The sequence below is a fragment of the Danio aesculapii genome, chromosome 17 (genome assembly GCF_903798145.1).
Source record: "Danio aesculapii chromosome 17, fDanAes4.1, whole genome shotgun sequence".
Lineage (NCBI taxonomy): Eukaryota > Metazoa > Chordata > Actinopteri > Cypriniformes > Danionidae > Danio > Danio aesculapii.
In genome coordinates, this window is record NC_079451.1 from 37,550,827 (window position 1) to 37,568,546 (window position 17,720).

A 17,720-nucleotide genomic window follows, 5' to 3' on the forward strand; every position below is an offset into this window, starting at 1 on the left:
TGTAGTAAATACTATAGTGTTTTTTACCATACTACAGTAAAGTGGCTCATATTATTCACAACACGTTGTTAATGAATGCTCAAAACTGTGGTATCAACTTAGTGAACAGATCAAATTTGAATACTGTAGTGTGCTTTACTTTTTACTAGAGCAAAATGTGGTGTAGTGTGCCCCTAAACAACCCACCTGAAAACATACCATAGTAATTTATAGTAAGCACTACAGTGTTTTTACCATACAGTAAAGTGGATCATAGTATTTATTTACAACACTTTGTTAATAAATGCTAAAAACTGTATTAACTAGTGAACAGATAAACTAATAAATACTGTTGTGTGCTTTAGTTTTTACTGGAGTAAACTGTGGTGTAATGTGTCCCTAAACCACCTACATGAAAAAATACCATAGTAAATTATAGTAAATACTACAGTGTTTTTAACCATACTACAGGAAAGTGTTGTATGTTATACTGTATATAGGCCTCTAGCATATTATTTGCAACACTTTGAATGCTCAAGGGCAACACGGTGGCGCAGTGGGTAGCACAATCGCCTCACAGCAAGAAGGTCACTGATATGAGCCTCAGCTGGGTCAGTTGACATTTCTGTGTGGAGTTTGCATGTTCACATGGGTTTCCTCCGGGTTCTCCGGTTTCCCCCACAAGTCGTGTGCTATAGGTGAATTGGGTAAGCTAAATTGACCGTAGTGTATGTGTGTGATTGGGTGTGTATGGATGTTTCCCAGTGATGGGTTATAGCTGGAATGACATCCGCTGCATAAAACATATGCTGGATAAGTTGGTGGTTCCTTCCACTGTGGCGACCCCAGATGCTAGGGTCTAAGGAAATAAGGAAATAAGCCAAAAAGAAAATGAATGAATGAATGAACACTCAAGTAAACTGTAGTAATAACTAGTGAACAGATAAACTAATAAATACTGTAATGTACTTTAGTTTTTACCACAGTAAACTGTGGTGTAGTGTGGTAGCTATAATATACCCTATAGTTGTAAAAAAAAGACAGCAAAGAATATAGATTTATGGCTTAAAAGGACTTTGATTACAGTATTAGAATAATCTGTTTATTTTACTGTGTTTGTTTTGTTAGTATAGCAATTGCTTTACAATAGTACTATGTTCAAAAACTCTGTAGTATTTACTATAAAATACTATAGTCAGGGGCGTAGCAACCGGGGGGGACGAGGGGGATACGTTCCCCTCACTTTTAGAGACAGACAATTTAGAAACAGGTGATTAATTATTATATAAATGCATGATCTCATACAGCCGTCCCCCCTGCTTTTAAAATGTCCACTACGTCCCTGACTAGTGTTTTTTCATGTCGGCAGATCAAATACAGAGGTGAAAAATTAATGAATATATACTTTAAGAATCAAAAATTATTTATATTGAAATAATACAAATTATAAGTAAAGTCTACTTTACTTTTTTAGTGTGTCCCTAAACCACCAACATGAAAAAATACCATAGTAATTTATAGCAAGTAATGTAGTGTTTTTGACTGTACTACAGTAAAATGTAGTATATCGTATACAAGCTAGGCCTGTATTATAGTAGGCTATTTACAACATTGAATGCTCAAGTAATCTGTAGTTTAAACAATTGTTAACTAGTAAACCAAGAAATACTGTAGTATACTTTAGTTTTTAATACATTGAACTGTGGTGTAGTGTGGTAGCTATAATTTACCCTATATTTGTAGAAAAATTACAACAAAAAATAAAGAATTATTCCTTAAAGGGATTTTGACTACAGTATTGGGTTTATGTTACTCTAATTTTTATGTTACCATAGCAACTATAGAATCACCACAACATATTAACGTCTTACAATAGTACTATGGGTCAAAAACACTGTAGTATTCACTATAAAATACTATAGTGTTTTTTCATGTCGGCAGACCAAAAATAGAGGTGAAAATTGATCTTTAATTATATTTTTAATAGCAACTTGATATTATAATAAAAATAATAATATTTAATAAAATAGTTTGTAATATATTTTTTATTGATATACAATACCACAACCTGTGGTCTGTGTGAGTCCTAATACCCCAGTATAGTGAAGGGGACACTATACTGTCAGTGAGCGTCGTCTTTCAGATGAGACGTTGAACCGAGGTCCTGGCACTCTGTGGTCATTAAAAATCCGATGACACTTCTCGTAAAGAGTTGGGGTGTAACCTCAGTGTTCTGGCCAAAAATCGGCCTTTACCCATCATGGCCTCCCAATCAACCCCCTTTGGCTGCTATTGCATCATCGAAGTGGATGCTGCACACTGGTGGTGGTGTGGAGAGACCCCCCTTGTGATTGTGAAGTGCTTTGGGTGTATGTCCGCTATATAAATACACATTATTTACTTAATTACTTACTGACTAATACATACTTAAAATAATTTATATTTATATATATATTGAAAGCATAAGAATTATAAGTAAAGTATACTTTAATGTGAAAATAAAATATCAAAATATGGGAGAAATAATGTTTTATCACCATTCAGCATAACAGATTTATAAAATAATATTTAATTTTTTTTTATTTTAATTATTAAAATTTAATATATATATAGTTGAAGTCAGAATTATTATCCCCCCTTTGATTTTTTTTTCTTTTTTAAATATTTCCCAAATGAGGTTTAACAGAGCAAGGTAATTTTCATAGTTTGTCTGATAATATTTTTTCTTCTGGAGAAAGTCTTATTTGCTTTATTTCGGCTAGAATAAAAGCAGTTTTAATTTTTAAAAACCATTTTAAGGTCAAAATTATTAGCCCATTTAAGCTATATATTTTTTTCGATAGTCTACAGAACAAACCATCGTTATACAATAACTTGCCTAATTACCCTAACCTGCCTAGTTAACCTAATTAACCTAGTTAAACATTTTAATGTCACTTTAAGATGTATAGAAGTGTCTTGAAAAATATCTAGTCAAATATTATTTACTGTCATCATGGCAAAGATAAAATAAATCAGTTATTAGAAATGAGTTATTAAAACTATTATGTTTAGAAATGTGTAGAAATTGGGGAAAAAAAATTAACAGGGGGGCTAATAATTCTGACTTCAACTGGCCGGTGAGACGTCTGACAAAAAAAAGCGCCACCTGGCTTGAGAAACCCGTTCTCAAAGACTTACTTTTAATCATTATTTGGGTAGCACACATATTTTGAATGCCTTCGGATGAATTCAAATGAGCCATTTCAATCTAGATTAATTCAAAGATTACAGTGAGATTAATCTAGATCAGGGGCGTAGCGAAAATTTAAAGAGTGGGGGGATGGCTGTATGATATCATACATTCATATAATTATTAATGACCTGTTTCTAAATGGTCTGTCTCTAAAAGTGAGGGGGACGTATCCCCCCCGTCCCCCCGGTTGCTACGCCCCTGATCTAGATTAATATATATATATATATATATATATATATATATATATCCTAAATTAATATGAATAAAATAAACAATCATGTGGTGGAAATTAGCTATATTAAATTCATAAGTGATAAATATCTTTGATTTTTTTCATTTTTTTTTCAAGTGTTGCCGTAAAGGTGTAGTTCACCCAAAAAAGAAAAATTACTCACCCACAAGTGTTTGTTTTGTGTATTTATTTTCAAGAACACAGAAGAACATATGATGAAGAATAGCCATTGACATCCACAGTAGGAAAAACATATATCACAATATCTTCTTTTGTGTTTAACAGAAGGAATAAACTCAAACAGCTTTGGGACAAATGGAGGATGAGTAAATGATGAGTTTTCATTTTTGGGTGAACTAACCCTCTAAGATGTATGCAATCAGAAGACACACCTAATTCAAGTTCAAACATGCTTTTTTTTTTTGCTGTGTAATAATGTGTAAAGTAAGTGACAAACCAAGAGGAAGCAGAAGATTATCAACATCAAGAAGGAAGAGGACAAGATTATATCTGATATATTTTTCTTCTGATGATAAAGCTTCTGGTTTCCTGTTTCTTGGGTCTGTGTGAGCTTTCACAGGGGAGATGAGAGATGTGTGTCTGCTTCGCTGTTTTGGAGGGCATCTTGTAAAGACAAACAAGAATGTTGAGTTCAAAATTTATATCTGTGGGGAGTTTTATAGGTGTGCACTAGCAGTTGACTTTGGTGTGTATAACCGAAAGCACAATGTTGACCCACACCACACCTTTTAGATAAAGCTTTTGCAATGTCTTGACTCATTTTCTAGAAGTCACACAACTAATGAGAGCCCAGAAACTGAAAGAAAAAACGTTTTACTTGGTGAAAAAGCTTTGTAAACATTAGTAAATCAGCCAGCCTCCAGTAGGTGGCAGCAATTACTCAATAAAGCACTAAACTGGCTTGAGATTTCATTGATAAATCAGTGTCAAGAATTTATTAACCATTTCTTGGAAAAGGGATATATGTCAAAGATATTATGGTGTCTAAGTTTAATTAAATTAACAAAACTGATTTGTTACTTGGAAAGCATAGTAAAATCAAGCATCAAATAAAATAGCAGTGAAATAGTGTTGCAGGGTACTTCAGTGTATAACAGATGAACTATGTAAAAATTAAACAACATACTCATATTCTGACCAGTTATTAAGCATACAAAATGTATATAGTGCTAGTAGATATGTTTTTTAGTAACTAACCCTAAATGACAAGTATAAGAGGAGGTAGAAGATGTGTGTGTGTAGTATAATAATAGGATATTGCATATTATTTCATTGCCTATGTATACAAACTCAATATTATAAAAGATCTAATGCTATATTACATATATATATATATATATATTTAAATTATATTGTCATTTATATTATTTTATATGAATTAATCACTCTTGAAATGAGCTAATTGGAATATAATTTAATTACCTACAGTATTACTTTTATACCAGAACTATATGAAAATTTAATAAACATAATATACTTTCCATACCGTAAAACAGAATATTATATTATATTATATTATATTATATTATATTATATTATATTATATTTTATTATATTAAATTAAATTATATTATATTATATTATATTATATTATATTATATTATATTAAATTAAATTATAATATATTATATTATATTATATTATATTATATTATATTATATTATATTATATTATATTATATTATATTATATTAATACCTTTTATAAGACTTGGGATTCCTTTCTTGACTATCAAGTGCCTGACTATTACACCTGGTGCTGCCAAGCGTTACCATTTTATTAGGATTTATTATTATTATTATTTTAATTATTATTATTTTCCCCCATCTGTATTCAGTTATTCTCTGATGTTATGTTCTTTTGTATTTATTGTATTAATTTGGTATTTATGTATTTATTTTGTTTTGTTTTGTTTTGTTAATTGAGTTAATGAATGAGAGGTTAGGGGATGGGATTAACAATGGACAATATATTACTGCTTACCTCTCTCAATATTTCATTTGTATTGTCAACAAAACTAATAAAAAGATTATATTATATTATATTATATTATATTATATTATATTATATTATATTATATTATATTATATTATATTTTATTATATTATATTTACCTTTTTCAATTCATCACCCTGAAACGAGCAAATTATATACCCTGTAAAAAATTGCTACAAAATTTACAAGTGCACTGTAAATGAACAATTACAGTTGCGCTGTAGTTTTTCAGTATTACTGTCAGTATCTACAACTACAACTGTTCTTTAAAACTATAGCATAATTGTAATTGTTCATTTACAGTGCACTTGTCCATTTCACAGTATTACAGGCAACCAAAATTACCAGTGTAATACTGTAAACTGTACAGCAATTTTAATGAGAGGTTAGGGGATAGGATTAACAATGGACAATATATTACTGCTTACCTCTCTCAATATTTAATTGGTATTGTCAGACAAAAGACCAATAAAAAGATTGAATTATATTATATTATATTATATTATATTATATTATATTATATTATATTATATTATATTATATTATATTAACCTGTTTTAATTAACCCTGTATAAATTGCAGTAAACTTTACAAGTGCACTGTAAATTAACAATTACAGTTGTGCTGTAGTTTTACAGTATTACTGGCAATTTTTACAGCATTACTGGCTAAATTTACTAGCGTGTTGTAAATTAACAACCACAACTGTTCTGTAAAACTATAGCACAATTGTAATTGTTGATTAACAGTGCACTCGTCAATTTTACAGTATTACTTTCTACCAAAACTACCAGTGTAATACTGTAAACTGTACAGAAAATTTTTAGTGTAAAACCACACTTGTTTGTGCGTCTTCCGTCGTGTAATTCTTTGTTTTATAGACAATCCACATCCATAAGCCCTTCTGTATTGCCATCACGTATCTGCAGCAGAAAAGCGTTGAGTGAGGTAACCGTGCTGCTCTGACGTCATTTACAACTCTCTCTCTCCCCGCGCCGCATCATCATCATCAGTCTCAGTGCGCGCTTGTGATGGTGATGTTGATGATGCTTCGAATGTTATTTATTTCGTTCTTTGTCGTTCGTTTCCCGCCATTGATAATTAACTGACTGACTGACTGATGTGGAGCAATAAAACCCGCTGAAATCAGACGCTGGAAATACTGGCGATTCACGTGAACAGTCGCTGAAAGAGAAACAGCATGATGGGTTTACATGAGTTCATATGGATGACAAGTGTACTGATGGCGCAGGACCGTCTTTAACCTGTTTGCGAGGGCTTTTTTGATCGTGACAGGACGTGAAGATGGCGACGGGCACGGGCTGGCAGCCGCCGTACAGCGCTGCTCCGGGCATCAGTCCTCCCGCCGCCGCCGCCGCTTCTTCAGCTTCTGGATCGGGCAGCAGTCCATCCTCCACGTCCAGCCATTTACTCTACGAATCTGCCCTGACCATGGAGTACACTCAAGATCTGCACCTAAAGATGAGCAAAAAAATAGCACAACTCACTAAGGTGGGTGTCATCCTCACGTTGCTCATATTTCAGGGAAATAGTATGCATTTTAATAACTTTGATATGGATATACTGTAAGCTGGATATCCTGCATGATATTTAATCCTTTATCCCCCATAGAGATGATGCCCTACATATTGCAATTTTTGCACCGCAGTGTTTTTTTTTTTTTTGCTGCAAAAATCCCTTTATAATCCCACCCAAGATGTGCAAGCGTTTAATCTATGATTAATTTCTACCAAAAAATCAAATCAACGCGTCTTACATAATGAGTCTTTAACGCAGGCTGTTTATTAGCATTTGCGTTCATGCTGTGTTTGATTGAGCAATCTTTGCGTTCAATTCCTTGCATGTTTTGCCTTAATATTTTGGGTCTCAGTACTCAGTTTTGTTCTGTATATGGAAACAATACCAAAAACTAACCTGTCAGCTTCTTTTCATTTAATGTAAACAAAAACAAACAGACCAATGTTACTTATTTGATCAAAAGTTAAATGTATGCTTTTCACTGAAACGTGACTAATGACTGTGAGGTCTGTTTATTTTTATTACGCAATGTAAAAAATTAAATAAAAAGGGAAAAAAATATTTACTCATGAGTCCTCAAACATGTAAAGCGTTTTTGAACTTGAAATATTATTTAATGAATGGATATTGGATATTATGATGTCATTTCATACAGTATATGGGTCAAAGACAGATGTCCTATTTTGGTGTCCGCATTAAATATATAAAAGTGATTCTTTTATCCAATGTAAGCAATATCAAGCAGATTAAATGAGGGCAAAATGTGAACTTCAAGGTTTCAACTTTTGTTAAAATATATATATATATATATTTTATTAAAAATATGTTATATATACAATTGAAGTCAGAATTATTAGCCCTCCTGTTAATTTTTTTCCCTCAATTTCTGTTTAACGGAGAGATTTTTTCAACCCATTTCTAAACATAATAGTTTTAATACCTCATTTTTTATTTATTTTATCTTTGCCATGATGACAGTAAATAATATTTGACTAGATAATTTTCAAGACACTTCTACATAGCTTAATGTGACATTTAAATAACTTAGGCAAGTTATTGTATAACGGTGGTTTGCTCTGTAGACTATCGAAAAAATATATAGCTTAAAGGGGCTAATAATTTTGACCCTAAAATGTTTTTTAAAAACACACATTTTCAGATACAGTAAAAATTTCCTTACTCTGTTAAACATGATTTGATTTAGGAATTATATAAAAAAGAAAAAAATTCAAAGGGGGCTAATAATTCTGACTTCAATATATAACAATGAAACAATTTATTATATTTTAAATGATTTAAACAAATGGGTATCATCTAGGCTCTCATTTTGAAGTTAAGCAGCAAAGTATAAAGATTGAAAATGACAATTAATTAATATTTTGGTGCTATATCGAGATGCTTAAAATGAGTTTTTTAAAATTTCAACAAATTATTCTTGGTCGAAATATTCCCAAACTGATTTTTAACAGAGATTTGCTATGCTAGATGCCATTTATAAGACTTTAATAGGGGTGTTCTGTAAATCAATGACAAAAATACATGATAATCATTAGGCCTGTCACGATATCTGTTTTATGTGGCACGGAAATTTATTGTGATAAATGATATTATTGTCATTTTAAGACCATTTTGACACTATAATAGCATTATAATGCAAGTACACTCTTCCAAAGAACACATCATATTTTATTCTTAAGAATATTTAACTTAATTTCAGTCATTTTAACAATTTAATAATCAGGCATCGAAATCAGAATGTCAAAATGGATTCCCTAAAGAAATAAATAGTAATAATAAATGTTAACAAAAATGTCCAAGGTAAAAAAGAACTAGAAAAAAGTAACAGATCTATTTTCAGTCATCAGGCATCCACATAAAACATACTATAGTAATTTATAGTAAATATTAGTGGTCTTTTTAACCTTACTTTAAACACTGATACCTCCAATAGAGATAGAGAGGCTGTGCAATCAGCTAAAATGTTGTTAGAGGTTGTTTTTTTTTTATGTATGGGCGATATATATTGCATTACCAAAAAGTATTGGGGGCATGTCCACATGTTGTGCGATAAATCCAAATATTAATTATTGTGACAAACCTAATAATTAATCTTTTTTTGCTCAAAAATGTGAACAGGATAGATAAAAAACTACTTATTGCAATAAATGACTTAATAATAGACGAATAATTATTTTGGCAAATAAGTTTCAAGTAAAAAATAAATAAATTCCACATGCATTTGACAGAAATGTGACTGGTATTATTTGTACCAGCAATGCCTTATCTGTTTTGAGTTTGCACAAATAAAATACATAAAAAATAAGATGGACTATGTACACAAGCATGTAAAGACGTAGAAATATAAGCATGTCTATAAAGTATAAAGATGATTATAAAATGTCATGCCTATTTTTCAACTACTAAAATTAGTTAAACCAACCAAACCAATAATTTAAATTCACATCTAATCTATATCATTAATATGGTAATGTAGGCAATCTAATTCAACAGCTTTGTTCAGAAAACTCCTGAATTTTAATGCTATGAAACTGGCAGGGAGTCTGTTAATGCACTAATTAGACTAGGTAGGGCTTCTTTGCACAACTACAGTTCTGCAGAATTGGCCGTCCTTACAGTATGTTAATAACATGGATGCGACAGAAAGGAATCAATTAAAGATGAAAAGGAGAGCAGCAGTGCGAGTGCAGCGAGCGAAGGCGGCTTGCTTTGATGTGCAACTCTTCAGCACAAGGAAAGAGAGTCATGATTATGAAATGCTTGGCTGGAAAAATAAAACTGTTGGCTGCGTAAGGTGATTTTTAACACAGAAGCTTGTTTATTAAATTAACAGTTTGGTCCAACTCAGAAAGAGTTTCATAGGAATACAAGGAGTTAGTGTACTAGAGCTCTGTGCATTTTTGAGTATAGCCCTCCAGTGATTTTTTTTTTCATTTCTTTTTATAAATATTTCCCAAATTATGTTTGACAGAGCAAGAAAATTTTCACAGTATTTCCTATAATATCTTTGCTGCTGAAGAAAGCCTTATTTCTTTTATTTCAGCTAAAGCAGTTCTTAATTTTTAAAAAATAATTTTAAGGCCAAAATTATTAGCCCCCTTAAGCAATTTTTTTCAGTTGTCTGCAGAACAAACCACTGTTATACAATAAGTAGAAGGTCCAAAGTGTGTTAGAAAAATATCCCCCACACTATTACACCACCAGCAGCACCCTGAACCATTGATACAAGGCAGGATGGATCCATGCTTTCATGGTGTTGACGCCAAATTCTGACCCTACCATCTGAATATCGCAGCAGAAACCGAGACTCATCAGACCAGGCAACGTTTTTCCAATCTTCTATTGTCAAATTTTGGTGAGCCTGTGTGAATTGTAGCCTCGGTTTCCTGTTCTTAGCTGACACCTGTTCTTAGGAGTGGCACCTGGTGTGATCTTCTGCTGCTGTAGCCCATCCACCTCAAGGTTTGATGTGTTGTGTGTGATGCTCTTCTGCATACCTCAGTTGTAACAAGTGATTATTTGAGTTACTGTTGCCTTTCTGTCAGCTTGAACCAGTCTGGCCATTCTCCTCTGACCTCTGGCATCAACAAGGCATTTGTGCCCACAGAACTGCCGCTCACTGGATATTTTCTCTTTTTCAGACCATTCTCTGTAAACACTAGAGATGGTTGTGCAGGAAAAATCTCAGTAGATCAGCAGTTCTGAAATACTCAGACCAGCCTGTCTGGCACCAACAACCATGCCACGTTTAAAATCCCTTAAATCACATTTCTTCCCCATTCTGATGCTCGGTTTGTTTTGCAGATCGCAGATCGTCCTGACCATGTCTACATACCTAAGTGCATTGAGTTGTTGCCATTTGATTGGCTGATTAGAAATTTGCGTTCACAAGCAGTTGGACAGGCGTACCCAGTAAAGTGGCCAGTGAGTGTATTATGTAGTGATCATGACAGATAAAAGAAATTATTTATTAGAAATGAGTTATTAAAACTATTATGTTTAGAAATATGTTGAAAAAAAATCTTTTCTCTGTTAAACAGAAATTGGGGAAAAAATATACAGGGGGGCTAATAATTCAGGAGGGTCAATAATTCTGACTTCAGCTGTATATTAGGCATTCAGGAAGATACATAAAAGAAAACTCCACTAAAAATACACTTGTAAATATGTGTACAGGGATGTAGAGTGCATTAAAATGATATAAACATAAATTTATGTGCATCCTTATTGCCTAATATTGCGCTGTAAACTAGCCAGTGGAAAGAATCTATTTTGGTTTGTAGTTCTCTCTAGTGCTTGCCAGAGGTCAGAAGAGGTTGTTTTCTGGGTCTGTAATGATTTTTCCTCCTTTTTTGTCAGTTTAGCTGGTTGGACTGCAGTTGTCCTCTTTTTGATGCAGTGGTCGAACCAAACCAGACAGGTGGACGTATCTTTCAGTGTGGGTTGAAAAGGAATTTGCCTTAAAGGGATAGTTCACCCCAAAATTTAAATTTTGTACTCATTTACTTAACCTTCGCTGGTCACATACTTGTTTGAGATTGTTTTTGTTTTGCTGCTGAACACAATAGAAGATATTTTGAAAAATGTTAGAGCTGCTATCCATTGACTTTAATATTATTTGTATTTCCTACTGTGGAAGTCCAGAAACCAACATTCTTCACCATATCTTTTGTTTTCAACAGAAAAAAAACACTTAAGGTTGAGTAAATAATGAGTACATTTTTACTTCTGGGTGGACTGTCACTTTAAACAGTTTACAAATCAGTTTATGAACAGAAGCCAATGCAAACCTCATTAAATACGACATTAAATCCAATTAGGCATTACAAAATAGAAAAGTGTCATTGTTTGGTTCAGTTTGTTTCATCCGCTGAGTTTAATTCAGCTGAAAGCAGCTCTCCAGTAGACAATAGTTTCATTGTTCATCTCAAATTAGTTCAAATCAGCATTGATTCGGTTCAGGTTAGTTCTGTGTCTACAATTCAAAATCCAACAATTATTAATTTAGCAACGTTCTGTTATTTACTCACCCTAAAGTGTTTTGCTTTGTGTCTTCTCTGTAGCACAAAAAAGAAGATATTTCGATGAGTGTTTTAACTGTTTTAGTCCATACAATATAAGTCAGTAGGGTCCAAAACAACATTAGACCAACAGTAATAAACTTTCAATGTATGTATATTGTCAAAAGAGGTAAAATAAAGAGCAAAAATACTGACTTTTGTACATGTTTACTATGATTTAAATAAGACACATTCAGTAAAATGTCATTCGATGTCACAGTAGATCACAGGTGTCAAATCCAGTTCCTGGAGGGCCGCAGCTCTGCACAGTTTAGCTTTAACCCCTAATTAAACACTCCTGATCAAATTAATTGAGTCATTCAGGCTTGTTTAAAACCTACAGGTAAGTGTGTTGGAGCAGGGTTGCAACTAAACTGTGCAGAGCTGCGGCCCTCCAAGAATTGGATTTGACATCTGTGCAATAGATCATACACTCAAAAAATGATGTCTACTGTTTGTTCAAACTAATTTAAAATGAGCTGAAACAACTCTATTTTTGGGGGGGACAACTTGTTTCATGTTCAATCCACTTAAATTTGTAAACTTGATTCCTTCATGTTGTCCCAACACAAATCAATTGTGTGTAACCCAGAATTTTTACAGTGTATACCAATACATTTTGTAAAGCAGAGAAAACATATATATTAATATAGATATATTAAAAGACTATTTAAAGGGTTAGTTCACCCAATAATGTAAATTCTGTAATTATTTACTCCCCCTTGTGTTGTTCCAATCTCCTGAGACCTTTGTTCTTCTTTATAAAACAAATTAAGATATTTTACATGAAATCCGAGAGCTCTCTCATCCTCCAGATACAGCACCAGTCTCAAAATGTTCAAAGTTTAGAAAAGGAACCAACAACACTGTCAAAAAGTTTGTAACTTCTGTGGTTCAACTGTAATCATACAAAGCTTAAAGAAGATTTTGTGCTCCAAATCTTCTCTTCATCATCAGGTCATGACGGTGTGCTTTTACTATGGGCAGTACAACGTATTGCCTCTAGAATTAGCAGCGCAACCCACAAGCATTGAATAGTTTGTGGTAAATGTTCACCCTGATTTGAAAACAAATTTATTTTTACTTTTTTTTTGGTACAGAAGTGTTCGTATGATTACAGTTGAACCACTGAAGTCACATGCAATGAATAGACAATATTTTTCCTTTTCTGAACTGCATCCAGGGAGCATTGTTTTCTATTGAGGATAAGAAAGCTCTGGGATTTAATCTAAAATAACTTGGTTTGTTATCTGAAGATGAACAGAGGTCTCAGGGGATGTAAACAACATGAGGGTAAGTAATTAATAACAGAATATTTATTTTTAGGTGAACTAATCCTTTAAGGATTACAATGCAGCCCTAAAATAACAATTCATTGTCATTTTAAACTCTTATACTTTTCAACAAGTATGTTGCTTTATGCATACTTAAACATATCTGTTATTCTGAATTACAGTTTCACCTGTATTTTGATGTTTGGTTTTAACAAACGATATTTGAGTCATTAAAACACTTCTAAAAATGTAATTTGACGCAGACAGCAAAATGATCTCTTGATGACTCTCACAAAAAACCCAATTCGTATTGAAGTGAACTTTATTTATCATAAATGCTGAAATACAGTCATTTTATTACAGCTGCTGTTTTTCTTTTTCAAATATGAAGACTGCTTATGAAATCACGTGTTTAAAAACCTACACTCAAAAAATTACTTGTTCAAACTACTCATTTAAAATGAGCCGAATCAACACAATTCTTGAGTTTTACGGGGACAACTTTTATTTCACTTAAATTTGTAAAAAAGTTAATCAATTTGTGTTGGGACACAAATATTTTGTGTGTAACCCAGCATTTTTTAGTGTAGGAATAAAAACTGATTCTGGAGGACTTCCGGATCCGGTTATCATGTGAAGGCAGCAAAGTCTCTATCTCTAACAGCTACATCTTTAAAATATTACTTTTTCTCTAGAATCCCAAAGTAATTCAAATTTGAACTGTCAAATTTAAGGGCCCTATCATACACCCGGCACAATAAGGCGCTAGATATGTTTGCCCCGACATGTTGCTATCAGACCAACGCAGACCAACGCAACCCTAATTTTCCAGTTTTCCGCCAGATTATTTAAATAGCAAATCCTTTTGTGCTACTTTGTGGACTCATGGGTGTTCTGGTCGAGAAAAGAGGTGTGTTAAGGTGCATTGTTGACGCATTGCTATTTTGAGGAACCAGCTGAAACTAGCAGAGCGCATTAGTTGTGCGCCTCACTTACACATTGCTTAAAACACGCAGGATGTACAGCAATACACAAGTATCTTTACAAATGAATAAGAGTTAAAGGAATAAAATATTACAAAAATTATTTCTTTCTACATAAATATAAAAACAACTACCTCCATGCCTTCATCTCGGGGGGCTTTTTCAGTTTATTCACGACAATTAGCTTTTGTATAATGTTATTATTAGTAGTAGTATTATTTATTAAATGCACATTTATATTTGTTTTATTGATAGCAAGCTTAGATTTGCTCACGTCAGGTTTTGGACCGTATGGGGTGTAGCATGTGTGTTTGGATATAACTCAATATTATTCAATATTATTGTTCATTGCTAGAAATTAGAACTGAATTTAGAAATAGTTTTGAAACAAATCTTTGTGCTTAACAAACAAAATTAATTATGTTTGCTAACGGATGTCTGTGCGTACAACACCGTTTCCTTATCCACAAAAGAGAAAAAAGAAAGTGAAAGTAAAGGCCGATTTGAGGAGGCTCATTCTTGATCCTCACGCTGCAGGTAGTCTGCTTAACTCTCAATGTTTTCTCGCTAGTGAAGCATTTTTTCTACTTACAAAGTCAGCCATGTAAATAGCAAATGCGCCATGGCATGATGCAAACTCCTTATCCTGACTCCTAAAGGGAATGGGAGATGAGACTCTGATTGGTTTATTCTCAAAACACACCCATAACTCATTAAGAGAATAAGTACAACCCTGTTAGACCGTGGCGCATAGTGTATTTTCCCGTCCTTTAAATAGCACAAGTGGATTCTGACATGCCCTTAATGACTTAATGTGCCCTGCGCTTTTAGACTTACCTAGATCGTTAAAAAAGAGTCCACTAATCTTAAACAGCTAAGGAAAAAGACTGGAATTGACACTGCTCCAGCAGACAACATTACGCTGGCTAACATTGCTACCTTGCTAAAAGACTAATGAGTTAGGATTACTGTAAAAGCTGATTCTCCCCACGCTTGTTTCTCACAGGCTATTTACAGCCTCAACACCAAAAACTATTAGCACGAAGATACATCCAGTCTCTAAAGGAGGCCCACGACGAGGATCACATTGCAGCCCTAAAATAATAATTCATTTTTAAATTTTAAACCTTTATACTTTACCCAAATATGTTGCTTGATGTATACTTATGTATACATTTCTGTCATTCTGAATTACAGTTCCACCTGTATTTTGATGTTTAGTTTTAATAAACATTATTTGAATCATTAAAACACTTCTATAAATGGAGTTTGATGCAGACAGAGAAATGAAAAAAAAATGCTGCTTGTTTAAATACTACTCATTTAAAATGAGCTGAACCAACACAATTCTTGAGTTTTGGGCTGGACAGCTTAATTTGTTTTATGTTCAATCCACTTAAATTTGTAAAAAAACGATTAAGTGAACTTAATCAATTTGTGTTGGGACAGCATGAAGGATTTTTGTGGAACCCAGCATTATTTAACAGTGTAGGAATAAAAGCTGATTCTTCCCCACACTTGTTTCACACAGGTGATTTACGCCCTCAACACCAAAAACGACGAGCACGAAGACGCCATCCAGTCTCTCAAAGAGGCCCACGATGAGGAGGTGCAGCACATCCTCACAGAGACTCGGGAGAAGATCCTGCACTACAAGAGCAAGATCGGAGACGAGGCCGACATGAAGCGGCGTCTGCAGTCCCTGGAGGAGTCAGTGGAGCTCCACGAACACATGAAACGCCAAGCTCTGGCCGAGTTCGAGATGTACCGCCAGCGCATGGAGGACACACAGCTGTGCACCGAAGCCCAGCACACTCAACGCGTGGTCTCCATGTCACGGGAAGTCGAGGAAATGCGACACGAATTTGAAGAGAAGCTGCGCACTTTCAGCCAGGTCCAAGCTCAGTTTGAGCAGGAGAAACGGCGGGCGTTAGATGACCTCAAATCGGCCCATCGCCAAGAAGTTGAAGATCTGTTGGAGAGCCAGCAGAACCAGAGTGCATCCTCCAGCCTGGAGCAGGAGAAATTGGCCGAACTTCACCGCACAGAGCTGGAGTCTCTGATGGAGCGCGTGGAGGAGCTGATGCAGGATAAAGTGCGGCTCGCCGAGGAATATGAAGCCAAGCTGAGTAAAGCGCAAGGGTTTTACGAACGCGAGCTGGAGGCCATGAGGCGCACGCAGCAGCTTACCACCGAAAACCTGCTAGCCTGGAAGAGGACGGAGGTGGAGCTGAGGAAGGACTTTCAGGTGCAGGAGGCGGCGCTGCAGAGGACTCTGTGTAAACTGCGATCTGAACTGCACAGAGCTCAAGAGGAGGCCAGAGAGAGCAGAGACAAGACCAACCGGCTGCAGGCCTCGCTCAATAATGCTGAAGTCACAATTAAGGTAATGAGTTTATAGCTTTTGATCAGGGATGGAGATTCACTGAAGGCCATTTCTTCAAGTCTTGCCTCTTTTATTAAAGCGACACTGTATGAAATGTCTTTTAATTAAGAGTTTTTAGTGATTCATAAGTGTTTTCTGTTTATTTACGGTTGTGAATTGCATTATGGCATGCTGATCTCTGCTCTGTGGACTTTTGATGTTGAAAATTCAACTCTACAGTTTAACAAAGGAACTTTTATTGACATTTTAGCAGTTTGAAACAATATAATGTACAGGATAAGAAATAATAAAGACAGTAATAAGTCTGTAAAATAGCAGAATATGTATTGACAGGGGGCGACGCAGACGCTGTCGCCTCACAGCAAGAAGGTCGTTGGTTCGAGCCTCGGCTGGGTCAGTTGGCATTTCTGTGTGGAGTTTGCATGTTCTCCATGCGTTTGCATGGGTTTCCTCCGGGTTATCCGGTTTCCCTTACAGTCCAAAGACATGCGGTACAGGTGAATTGGGTAGGCTAAGTTGTCCATAGTGTATGTGTGTGAATGAGTGGGTATGGATGCTTCCCAGAGATGGGTTGCAGCTAGAAATGGCATCCACTGTGTAAAACATGTGCTGGATAAGTTGGCGGTTCATTCCGCTGTGGCGACCCCAAATTAACTAAGCCGAAAAAAGAAAATGAATGAATGTATTGGCAGTTCATTACAAGGTTTTTGTACCGTGATATACAACACCAATTCAGACAATATATCACTTTAAACTATTATAAATGTTAATAAAAGTCACCTTTTGAACTTTTAAAGGTTAAAAGTTGTTGGAAGAAAGATCAAGGTCCCATAATGCAATTCAAAAAAACATGAATCACAAAATAGGGAAAACTGCTAATTTATAGATTTTTTTTTACAGTGGATAGTTTTCCCAAAAATGAAAATTGACTCACTATTTACTCTCAAGTGGTTTATAACCTTTATGGGTTTCTTTCTTCTGTAAGATATTTTGAAGAAT

At 34.3% G+C, this 17,720-nt stretch overlaps 1 protein-coding gene across 4 annotated transcripts in view; it reads left to right on the top strand.

The window, feature by feature from the left end:
* Positions 1 to 6,324: 6,324 nt before the first annotated feature.
* Positions 6,325 to 17,720, top strand: part of fam184aa (family with sequence similarity 184 member Aa) — a 67,399-nt gene continuing 56,003 nt past the window's right edge. For all 4 annotated transcript variants that reach the window (XM_056477457.1, XM_056477459.1, XM_056477456.1 and 1 more), the window contains exons 1-2: positions 6,325 to 6,973; positions 15,867 to 16,721. In XM_056477457.1, the coding sequence (XP_056333432.1) occupies positions 6,767 to 6,973; positions 15,867 to 16,721 (1,062 nt within the window). In that variant the 5' untranslated portion in view covers positions 6,325 to 6,766. The remainder of the gene's footprint in view (positions 6,974 to 15,866; positions 16,722 to 17,720) is intronic.